This window comes from Oryctolagus cuniculus, chromosome 7, assembly GCF_964237555.1.
Source record: "Oryctolagus cuniculus chromosome 7, mOryCun1.1, whole genome shotgun sequence".
Taxonomy (NCBI): domain Eukaryota; kingdom Metazoa; phylum Chordata; class Mammalia; order Lagomorpha; family Leporidae; genus Oryctolagus; species Oryctolagus cuniculus.
Genome location: NC_091438.1, coordinates 4802831 through 4815007, shown reverse-complemented (window position 1 = coordinate 4815007; position 12177 = coordinate 4802831). Strand labels below are relative to the sequence as shown.

The following is a 12177-nucleotide window of genomic DNA, read 5'->3' as shown; positions in this document are numbered from 1 at the left end:
AAATTTGGGTGTGTTTCTATTGTTTGTTTACTTGTTTTATTTATCATCATTTGAACTTGTCTTTTGAGAAAGCTGTTAATTCTTTTATTGAGTACTAAGAAACCATTACAGTCAGTTAATGATGTTGCCTTTCTCCTGAGAATATTTAATTTTCTCTTGTTAGACAGTTAGAATATAAGCAGGTAAACTGCCTCTAAACACAAGGCCTGAAATTCCAGCTGGATTGCAGGCTTTGTGTAAGCTACTGTTCCCATCTGTCTTTGCACACAGCTTGTGCCAGAGCCTCTCCTCCTTGACAGAGACTCAATTGTAATCTCTTTTTTCAATATTTATTTACTTATTTGAAAGGCAGAGTGAAAGAGAGAGAAAGGAGGACACACACACACACACACACACACACACTCAGAGAGAGATAGAATCTTAAATCCCCTGGTTCACTTGTCAAATGGCCACAACAGCCAGCAGGGCGGGGCCAGGCTGAAGCCAGAAACAGGAACTCACCCAGGTCTCCCTATGGGGTGGCAGGGGCCCAGGTATTTGGGACATCACCAGCTGCCTTCCTGGAACATGAGCCGGCAGCTGGATTGGATGCAGAGCAGCTGGGATTCGAACTGGAGCGCTGATACAGGATGCTGTAGTCACAGGCAGTGGCTTAACCCAGTGAACCACAGTGCCAGTCCCTGAATTCTGCTTCTCCCTTGTTTTGAGACTTTTGAAATTGTTGTTTAACTTTTAGATATTTTAGAAGGTGTTTCCTACTTGTTTTATTTATTTTTTATTTATTTATTTTTTGACAGGCAGAGTGGACAGTGTGAGAGAGAGACAGAGAGAAAGGTCTTCCTTTTCTGTTGGTTCACCTCCCAATGGCCACTGTGGCCGGCGCACCATGCTGATCCGAAGGCAGGAGCCAGGTGCTTCTCCTGGTCTCCCATGTGGGTGCAGGGCCCAAGGACTTGGGCCATCCTCTACTGCACTCCCAGGCCACAGCAGAAAGCTGGACTGGAAGAGGGGCAACAGGGACAGAATCTGGCGCCCTGACCAGGACTAGAACCTGGGGTGCCGGTGCCACAGGAGGAGGATTAGCCTAGCGAGCCGCAGCACCGGCCAGTCCTACTTGTTTTGTGTACCACTGACCTGAGAATGCACAATGTAATAATTCACAGATATTCTGAGCAGCAGAATATCAGGCACACGTGGTTTTGTGATGTCCCTTCTGTATGAGGTCTTGTTCTTTCAAGCCTTGGGTGCCTTGGGAGATGGAACTCTAGTTTTTGTCTCCCCCATGGTGAGACTGAAGCAAGCTCTAGGCTGCTGCTTTCTGCTCTGTTTCTATTCCTTTTAAGGAGAATTTGGCAATTTCCATGAAAGGAGAAAAAAATGAGTTATATACAAGGCTCGCTTCAATGTATTTTTACTCTCTTTGGGGCTGGGCCCCTCACATTTTTGGTGCCTTGGTCACTGTCTGATACTTCAAGTAAGTGAATGCTTTAAGTGTTTTATTCTTAATCTTCTACAGTGGAATGACTCTTGCCAAGGCCCCAGTCCCCAGTAAAGGTAGAAAATACGCAGTAGTATTCTCCAGCCAAATAACTGTCATCAAAAGGCCAAGATTTATCTCCCCGATGGCCAAGAAGATCACCTTATAAGCGTTTTAGCCAAGTGGATTCAGTTCCCAATGCCATACCCAGGGCTCATGAAGGTTTATGGATGAAGCTTGCTGTCAGGACCCCTCCCACGTGCACTGAAAAGGTTACCCATGGTGGTTTTGGTGAGCACCAGTTTGGAAGTACTTTCACAGAGTATTACCCCCACTCCGTTACCATCTAGTTTTACTACTAAATGGATTATTTGTATGCTCTCCTTGTCTACCTGTTGCTACCATGGAGACTAGAATGACTCATGTTAGCTTTCACCTGGGGAGCAAAGAGACTTCTTCAGTTCACCTGTCAACCTTGGAAAGGAGTAACTGAAACCTATATATGCCCCCCATCAACCTTATTGGAAGTCCTTTGCGTATTTTTTTTTCCTGAAACTATCAGCTACATAATGCGTTCTTTGATTTATAAGTCCCTTTCTTTTGACAGGGACTTATAAATGCCTCATTCCACCCGACAGCCACCTTTCCCTGGTGATCCATTTGAAATAATCACAGATGAAGCTGAATATATTAATTGTTTCATCATAAGATCCCTGGAAATCCTAGGGATTCACTGGGGGACAGCTGGCAATCAGTCATGGCCATATACAACTCTCTGGACTTGGCAGCCTCAGGTCACAGATTTCTTCATTCTCATGGACTAAGAACTATAAATAGAAAGTTAAGGACACGAGGATGGCAGGGCCCTGGAACTGTTCCAGATGCTACAGAGCCAATGAAAATCAACCATGCCTGCAGCAAGGATCTTAGCTTGGATCCCCGCATGTTTAACTTTTGATTCTCTTCTCCATTGTCTGATATCTATGCACCTTCCAGGTCTCCACGACAGATTCCATGCTTTGGTTCCTAGTTGAACAGCAAGTTTTCATCTACTGCGAATCGACTACTCATCTTCTGCCTTCCCCAGTGCACACTAGCTATTTGGACGTTTTGCTCATTTTCTCTGTCTGTTCAATGTATGCTCTAGACATCACCTCACAATGACTCTATCACACCTGCAATTTGACAGATAACAGAATTATGTGATCTTCCTTCGTTTGTTCTCCCTGCTTCACATTTGATTCTTCCAGTCATTTCTAAAATTCCTTCTGTCCTTTGTAATTATTTTTACCAACAGCAAATATCCCTTAGAATTTTGGTAATTCATTTCAAAAATAAATTTTGGTAGAATTCTAAGACTTCATTAAAACCTATGCAAATTATAAGGAATTATTTCTTTGTCGATGTTTATTAAACTTAGTTTTTGACCCTTGTTCATTGGCCAATAAGATCCTTTTATCACAGTAAGATACTGTAAAAGGGGTTAGTCTGCACAAGTACTCAGCAGTTACACACAGTGTTGAGGTGTTTATGCTCTTCCTTAGTGAGAAGGCAAGCCCCACCTGTTGTGGGAGTCCAATCCACGCAAGAAGCTCACCAATCTCCTGAGAGAGTGATCAGTGTAAACCAAGTGTCTCGGTCTAGCCACCTTCTTAATATAAACCAAGTGTCTCGGTCTAGCCACCTTCTTAATAGTTTTCCCCTCAGAGTTTTCTAACACTTAAAATCAATCTTACTCTATGACAGCATCTAGACTATAAATGCATCCTGAATATTTCCCACTGTTTGCTCTAATTCCCCTTGTTTACTTTGAAACATTTTGACAATTTTTCTCAAAAGCGATTCTCAGACCAAAGCAGCTAATTCATTAACATACCATTATTTTTTCTCTTTCTTCCTTTTTTCCTCAAACTCACATTCATAAACTCCCCTCAGATCTCCCTGGGTCCCCCCACCACCACCAACAACAACAAATTTGGTCTTCAATTCACTTACCCAAATAGCTGACAGCTTCCTTGTCCCAAGGCCAGGTAGCAGCACCTGCAAGGTCTTCCCGAACTGAAGTGGCAAAGTAGACATTGAGGAAGTGAGTGCTGTTGAGCTGCAAGGTCTCCTTTAGCTCCTTAACACTCATATATGCCCTGGGGAGCAAGCAAGAAGAGAAAATGTCATGCCAAAGCTCAGTACTTACAGGACAGCAGAACCAGCACAAATCAGACTCTGAGAACACTAGCATTGCCTTTTGCAGAGGCAGAAATTAATCTGTCATGAAGATCAGGGGATAAAAGGGGTATTATGGGGCCAGCATTGCGCCTTATAGGATAAAGCCACCACTTACGACACCAGGATCCCTTATGGGAGATAGTTTGTGTTGTGTCCTGGCTGCTCAACTTCCAATTCAGCTCCTGCTAGTGGCCTGGGGAGAGCAGCAGAAGATGGCCCAAGTGTCTGGGGCCTTGCCACCCAGGTGGGAAACTCAGATGAAGCTCCTGACTCCTAGTGTCAGCTTGGTCCAGCACTGGGCGCTATGGCCATCTGGGGAATGAACCAGTAGATCAAAGATACTCTCTCTTTCTCTCTAACTCTGACATTCAAAATAAATTAAAGCCTTTTTTTTTTAAAGAAAAAACTACATTGGTACATATTTGTAATATTTGTTCCAAGAGAAATACTATCTTGCCCTTTTAAAATATTGTGTCTGTATGAATACTCAGTGCTTGATGTCTTTTTCAAATCACCGCTCTACACCCAGATTATTTCTTCGAGATAAACCCAATGATATTAGTAATCCTTTAGCCTTGAGAATTGCCCCAGACTACAGCAGGGAAGGCTTTCCAGCTCTCAGTGTCTGGTGCTTTTCATCACTCTGCATGATCCTTACAGGACAGGGAGTCCAGCTGAATCTCTCTTTCAGCATATGCTTCTGCAGTCATTGGTTTGTACAAGGAAAAAGGAAATAGCAGCCAGAGGCATAAATTAAAGCAGGAAAAGTGAGTTAAATTATAGGTAAGAATAGACATCACAAAGCTACTGCAAAGAATGGTAATTCTATATACATTTCTCATTCTGGTCTCTTGTAAAATTTCTACCTCTGCTACTATTACTATCTTCTATTCTTACCACGTATCTTTATTGGTGGCTTTTAAAGCACTAGGCAGTATTACGTTTGCACTCACGGGCAGAATTAAAGGTCTATTAAAAACACATGCCACACGGCCCATAAAACAGGAAACAAGCATTTGGTCTCTTTATAAGCTCCTACAATGTCAAAGACCCTCAGCTCTCTGGCATCCGGGAAATGTCAAACTCTACCACGAGCAAACGTAGCCTTCCCGTCCCGATTGAGAGGGGTTTTCAGGTGGAAACACGGAACTGGAGCTCAGTGACCCTGAGACTCTCCAGACTCCGCAGGGACCGTGGTCTGCCATTCCAGAGAGAGAAGCACTCCTACCGCAGCTGCAGCTGGGCAGACAGCCCCTGGACACAGGGTGGAATTTCTCTCACAGACTTTGCGTTGCTGTTACTACTGCTAGCAGACAAGCTGCAGACACTGAAATCCCCCAACACAGACACTCGTGTTAGGACAGCATGACCCTTCTTCTCGGACTTGCTCCGCCTCCCAACCAAGCTGTTGATGCCATCTATTTAATCTACATGTAGGGTGGGCTGGCAAGGAGCCCCCAAGAAAGACAGATCCCAAAGAAGATTGCTTTTGTGTTCTTTGGAACAGAACCAAAAAGGGGGATAAAATTAAAAAAAAAAAAAAACCTCACTTTAGAACAAAAGATTCCTGGGAGAAAAAGTGCTTGTAAAATGCTATTTTTTTATTGACTTATAATATCTTGGAAAAATAGCTCTCAGCTGCAAGAAATCACCCAAGCTCCGTGAGGTGACGTCATATGTGTTCAGGGGATATTCCTTCTGCTGCTTTCCTGGAGACACAATGTTTTGGGGCTGTCATCTAGTTTTCCCTGGACAATGGTCACGTTCCCTTTCCATTTCTCCTTCATTAAAAGTAATTACGATTTCCTTTCTGGATGATTTGGGGAGATGATGACATCAAGATGGAGATGTTTCAGTATGTCAGAAGAGAGAGGACGAAAGAGTAGAGGAGGGGGGGAAGGGAAGTGGGGGGAGAGGAGAGGGAAGGAATGGGAAAAAAAAGAGAATTAGAGACTAAGCCTACACATAACCCAAGGTATCAGTGAAGAAAAGTCGCACACGTTCTCTGTTCCTATTCCAGGGCTCCGATTAAAATTTGGAAGCCAGTAACTTGACAGTTTTCTCTGTCCTCCTCCCTCCCTTTTCCCCAATGCCCTGTTCTTGGCATGGCTTATTTGGGCTATCTCTATGTTACTGGCTTCTCTGTCTGTCCTCTCTCAACCCAGCAGTTCTGCTCATTTCCCTTGAGTGCCCTCTGAGAGGCCTCCTCCTCTACCACCAGCCTCACTGGCTGGTTCTACTCATCTCCCTATTCTTCCTTGCCCAATTCTCTCCCCAGTCACATAGAACCCTTCCAGATGGGAGTGTTTACGCCATGATGGTAGCAAAATGGGCGTGGTCACTCCGACTCCTGACCTCCACAGAAATATACATAGCAGTCGGCAAGTGTAAGAGAATGCATTGTAAAAATCTGGAAACAGTCAGTATTTGAATTGACTGAGGGAAGTCTTATTTTGCTGAAAACAAATAATGGTGCCCAGGTTGTTCTCCAAACCAAGAGAGTAAGAGAATAGAGATTAGAGTGTCTGCTTTACAAGCAGAAAGCCCTGCCTATTGTAACACAGGGACACGGGTCTAATCAGAGCTAGTGAAGATAAATGTCTTAGCTTCTCCACTACTGTGACCAGGCTCAGATGTAGAGTGGGCAGATTTGATGTTGTTCTTAAATTCATCTTGCTTCAGAAATGATTGATCAAGAGATAAACTGCCATTCGAACAAGCTTAATCTTCAAGGTAGGGGGTGAAATGGCATATGTAAGTGCAGTAAAATGCATATGGGTGATGAACTGACCATGAACGTGCAATTAAAGGCGATGAGCTGCATGACTCTGCATAATTTCTTCCAGTCTCTAACTTACATTCTTCGCACTCTAGAGAGAGATACTCGTCCTACGCTTCTCTGAAGAATTCTGATGAACCAAAGGTACATCTTGATTTATATAAGAAGATAAAAAGTGTCCCAGAAACAAGCTCTCTTTGAAGCTGACCTATCAAGTTGTTCTGTCCATTGCTCTGTGTTTTTGACGTGGCCCTGTAAGGAGGCACACCAGCTTACAACTCCACAGGGGTGGCCTGCTGGATTGAGGTCAGCTGCTGCCTGATCTCCAGTACATCATGTTTCTTGGTCTACTAGATTCAGTGCATCCACTCTGATTCCGGCCATGCTGGCCTGACTGCTAACCCCAGCCACAACGCATCCCCTAAGTGCACATACAAGCACCAACTTGTGTTGAGTTTCTAAGTAAAAGAGCAGAAAAAATAACTATGCTTGACTATATTAGTCAGTTCACTAACTCCTTCAGAGACTGATAGAAGTAATTCAAGAGAGGAGCCAGGGGCAACTGTTTAGCAGTTGAAACATCCATTAAGATACCTACGTTCCTTAGGAGAGTACCTGGGTTCAATTCCTTACTCTGGCTCCTGACTCCAGCTTCCTGCTAATGCAAACACTGGGAGGCAGTGTGGAAGATGCAAATAGTTGGCTCCCTGCCATCCATCCATGCACTGAATTCCAAGTTCCTGACTCTAGTCCAGCCCAGCTCTGGAAATTATAAGCACTTGAGGAGAGAACAAGCAGAGAGGAGCTCATTCTGTCTACCTCTGTTTCTTTGCCTCTAAGGGAAAGACTAAGATGTCTGAAGGAAGCTGAACTGGTCTAAGAAACTGGCATGTTGAACAGCAGCAGATGCATGATCAATGTGCAGCCTGTGTGTGCAACCCCTGACACACCTGCCAAAGTCAGAGCACGGCCCCCCAAAGGAGGACCCTGACTGTGCTCCAAGGCTGAGTACTCTCACAGAAGGAACTTGTGCCCAAACTGCAGGAATAGGTTTGCTTATAGCTAAACCTTCTTGCTATTACTGTTAGTCCTGGTTCTGCACCCAGAAGGCTCTCTCTGCCCCCCCCCCCATTCCCTGCTACTCTGTGCTTCCTCCTCCTAATGAACATCCCCTTTGATGTGCTCCCCTGGCCCTCACACTGTGCCCACACCTTAGAGCTTGTAGGCCCCCAGAAGCACCAACTAGCAGTTCCTGTCAAATTCCTCCTTCTTGTAGGCACATGACCCTCGGTCTCATCACCATGCGCTTTCCACTTCCTTTTATTGCCCTGTCCTGGTTCCTCCATACACACCAAGGGCTTCAGCACAGGGCTGCAGTCTCCTCCTTTACACAGCTCCTGCTAGGAAATTTCAACGTTTATGTGAAACCTCACTAAAACCACAGCGTTCCTGACTCCTTCCTCGGGCACCTACAGTCACTCCCCTCTGGCCACCTGTAGTCATTGCAGCCCTTACTCGGGGTCATTACTCTTCATTTCTGATCTCCAGTTCCGCTTGTCTAGACTTTTACATGTGTAAGGATGGCCACGTCCTCTCCAGGGACGATGTGGAATGTTCAGTATTCTTTTCCTTCCTCCTCAGCTCAATATCATGTTCCCTTGAGTCTTGGTAGATGATCATGGATCCTTCTTTGATTATAAAATTGAGGCAATTCATCATAAACTCTATCACCCCTCCCTCCTACATGCCCACAGACATGCACTTTAACTTATTTATTTTCTCCCCTATTTTTTTTTACTTATATTTCCTCTGGTCCCATAGGAGGAGGCTTTCTCAGCAAATCACAACTAACAGCCTCACTTTTTCCTTCATTCTTTCCAATCCAAACTTCTTAAAAGAATAATTTTCTCCTCTCCCATTCACTTATTTTTTCCATGTATCCCCTAATCCTATTATAACATGGTTTTCAACTGCACCACTTTATCAAACTTTCTTTCATTAAAGTTGTCAATGGCCTCTTAATTTTGCCTTCCCACAATTTTTTTTTAAATGTTGTCACCCCTTTCTTGGAAACTTTTGTTGCATTTTTATGACATCAGCTACTTTGTCTTTCTTAAAGCTCTGTTTCCTTTGCTGTCACTGCATGTTCTTTCCCGTTTCTCCTACTGAGTTTGACACGGACTGTCCTCTCCCCTCTTCTAATCCCTGCAACACATTTCCCATGGGCTCACTCTAGTATCATACTCCACTTTCACCAGTGGGAACTCCCCTATTCTTAAACTTTGAAATATCTTTACTATTTCCACAGCCCCCAAATATTTATATATGTATCTAGTCCCACGTTTCCCCAACCATGGATTCTTGTTTCCCTCTGAAATTGGAGACCTCTCCTTGGCTTACCAAAATACAAGCTGAAGTCAACATGCCAATGTAGTGGGTGGTTCTACATTAGCACAAGATAATTCAGACACAGAGAATTGCATTGCACCTGAAATCGTGGTTCAGGTGACAAATCTGTGGTCATCTTTTGCCATGAGCAGGTGTGCATGAAGGGTTGTATCTGGTTAAATTCAGAAGACTGCTGTGCCTGTGTTCATGGAAAGGGCAAGGGAAGAAACATGATGGTATTTTGAGCCCTACCTGATTTTACAGACTGGATTTTAAGCTCCTTAAGAAGCAGCTAAGAGAATTCTTCATAAGACTATTTGTGAACCCAGGACACACAAGCAATTATGCTTTAAGAATCAACAATAAACATAGAGCCAACTGAGGATAAGGGCCACTACACTCATTTCTGGCAAGAATTGAGAGACATCAACCCCCTGATGGAACTTGAAAGCTTTGCAGTCTTGAGTTACATTAATGTCAGCTTTTGGGACTGGCGCTGTGGCATAGTGGGTAAAGCCATTGCCTGCAGTGCCGGCAGCCCACGTGGGTGCCGGTTTGAGTCCTGGCTGCTCCACTTCCAATCCAGCTTGTGGCCAATTGGGGGATGAACTAGCGGATGGAAGACCTCTCTCTCTCTCTCTCTCTTTCTCTCTCTCTCTCTCTTTGCCTCTCCTTCTTTCTCTGTTTAACTCTAATTTTCAAATAATAAATCTTTAAAATAAAAAGTCAGCTCCTGATGGGCCAGTTTCTCCTCGGAGAAATATTGAGTGCAGAACCATCTGGAGACGCTGAGTGTCAGTGCACAGGTGAATGGCCATTGTTGATGTTCAATGGCAAACAGCAAGAAAACTGCAGAAGCTGGAGGGCATGAACTGCCCTGCTGGAGGATCCCAGAAACACTAAGGAAAGGAGATACTGTATACCTATGCATTGGGCTAATATAACTTGATTGTTCATATAGCGTGATCTCATTCATGCCCCAAGCTGAATGGATGGGGGATACCCAGATTATCTTAAATATTAAACTACCAGTCCTACCCACAGCCACTTCTCCTCCAAAAGATCTCTCTCTGAATTATGCCATCTGTATAACCCCTTCACCCATGAGCACCTCCCTTCACCCCACTTCCTTAGTAGAGTCACCCACCTGCTACCAGCCCTGGGAAGGAGAGACACGTAGGATTATTATCTCCTGTCTGGAGGCCACGCAATAGGCCAACAGCATCACTGACTAGACATCTTCAAACAAGAATATATTTGGGCCAGTGCCGCGGCTCAATAGGCTAATCCTCCGCCTGTGGCGCCGGCACACCGGGTTCTAGTCCCGGTCGGGGTGACGGATTCTGTCCCGGTTGCCCCTCTTCCAGGCCAGCTCTCTGCTGTGGCCCGGGAGTGCAATGGAGGATGGCCCAAGTGCTTGGGCCCTGCACCCACATGGGAGACCAGGAGAAGCACCTGGCTCCTGCCTTCGGATCAGAGCGGTGCGCTGGCCGCAGCGTGCCAGCCGTGGCGGCCATTGGAGGGTGAACCATCGGCAAAAGGAAGACCTTTCTCTCTGTCTCTCTCTCTCTCACTGTCCACTCTGCCTGTCAAAAAAAAAAAAAAGAATATATTTGTTTTTCACTATCAAAATATGGAGAACCTGTCAAGACTTGACACACCCAAAATATTACTCACTTTTGCTGATTCACATGAGAATAAATGCTACTACAAGTGAAAAAGAATGTTTCACTAGAAATGTTTTAGTGTCAAAATAACTTGAGGTTGAAATAAAACAAGTAACTGGAGACTGCAAGGACTTCAAGGCTAACATCTTACTATCTTCTATGGTAGACAGAATAACGTCCCCAAAGATGTCCATGTCCTAATTCCTGGGACTTGGAAATATTTTACCTTACAGGGCAAAACGGACTTTGAAAATGTGACTGAAAACCCAGGTGTTGAGATTGTGGAGATTGTTCTGGATTATCGAATTTAATCTAAGTGCATGAGTTCTTAAAAGCAGACATTGACGTTGGTGTTGTAGCATAGTGGGTAAGGCTCTCACCTGCAATGCCAGCAACCCATATGTGTGCCGGTTTGACTTCTAGCTGCTCTGCTCCCAATCCAGCTTACTCCAAGCTAATGGCCTAGCTACAGCAGTGGAAAATGGCCCCAAGTACCTGAGCCCTTGACACCACATGGGAGACCCAGATGAAACTCCTGGCTCCCTCAGCCTGGCCCGGTGTTGGCTGTTGCATAACTGAGTGAACCAGCAAAAGGAAGATTCTCTTTCTCTCTCTCTCTCTCTCTCTCTCTCTCTCTCTCTCTCCCCCTCCCTCTACTCTGCCATTCTAATAAATAAACCTTTTTTTTTAAAAAAAAGAAAGCAAAGCAATTTCCTGCCTGTGGTCAGAGAGAGGTGGTGATGGAAACAGGAGCAGGTGCAGGAGGCCACCAGCCAAGGAGAGTGAGCGATTTCTAGAAATTGGAAAAGCAGAGAAACGGCTTCCCTTCTGGAGCTCCCAGGATGGTGCACAGCCCTGTGGGAACCCGCATCACCTAGTGAGACTCATGTCAACTCTGACCTACAAAACTGAAAGATAATAAACACACGTTGTCTCGAGTCAGTACATGGTGGCAACTTGTTCCCACAGTAGTAGAAAGCTGATACGTCTCCTTTCACTTCAACATAATATCCTTGAAAATAAGAGCCTAAAGGGAGTGGACATCTGGCTTCACAAGAGGATATCAAAAGAAAGGATCTGTTTCCAAAGACCCTGTCCTGTGGCCCCAGAATGCTGGGCTCAGAGAGAGGACAAGAGTACATTCCACCATTTTAGTTCTTGGCAGTATCTTGGCTACCATTTCAAGAGACTGTACAGTGCAGTTTATCTATAGCTCATCTGGATGGAGAAGGTAAAAATACTCACAAAACTCGTTAGACCCAGATATCACAGGAGGACACAATACAAGGCACAAATAAGAAAGGCATTTTGAGAAAAAATGATCAAACCCTCGGGACCACGGGCTCTCAAGCCCCACCTCTTTTACTCACTGGCCAGGTGGCACTGGCAAGCTCCCTACCAACCTTAAACCTTTGTTTCCTCATCTGTAAAATGAGAACTTGTTATAATTATTGGGAGGAAAAACAGTAACATGCAATGTGACATATAAACATTCAATACACTGCTATGAATGGCAATGTGTGTGGCTTTAGGTGTTTACTTAGCCATCCACAGATCTCAGAAAATGATAGGAATGCAAAGTCTGAAAGACTTTGTGGAGAGTTAGTCACAGATGGCATCTAAGGGAAGGCATACATTGCTTA

General features: G+C 44.6%; 1 protein-coding gene across 9 annotated transcripts in view; it reads right to left on the bottom strand.

Annotated features, from left to right (window-relative positions):
- The window catches only part of PAPPA2 (pappalysin 2), a 611815-nt gene that overhangs the window by 186493 nt on the left and 413145 nt on the right, over positions 1-12177 (bottom strand). For all 9 annotated transcript variants that reach the window (XM_070077165.1, XM_051856950.2, XM_070077164.1 and 6 more), the window contains one exon: positions 3473-3618. In XM_070077165.1, coding sequence (XP_069933266.1) covers positions 3473-3618 — 146 coding nt within the window. The remainder of the gene's footprint in view (positions 1-3472; positions 3619-12177) is intronic.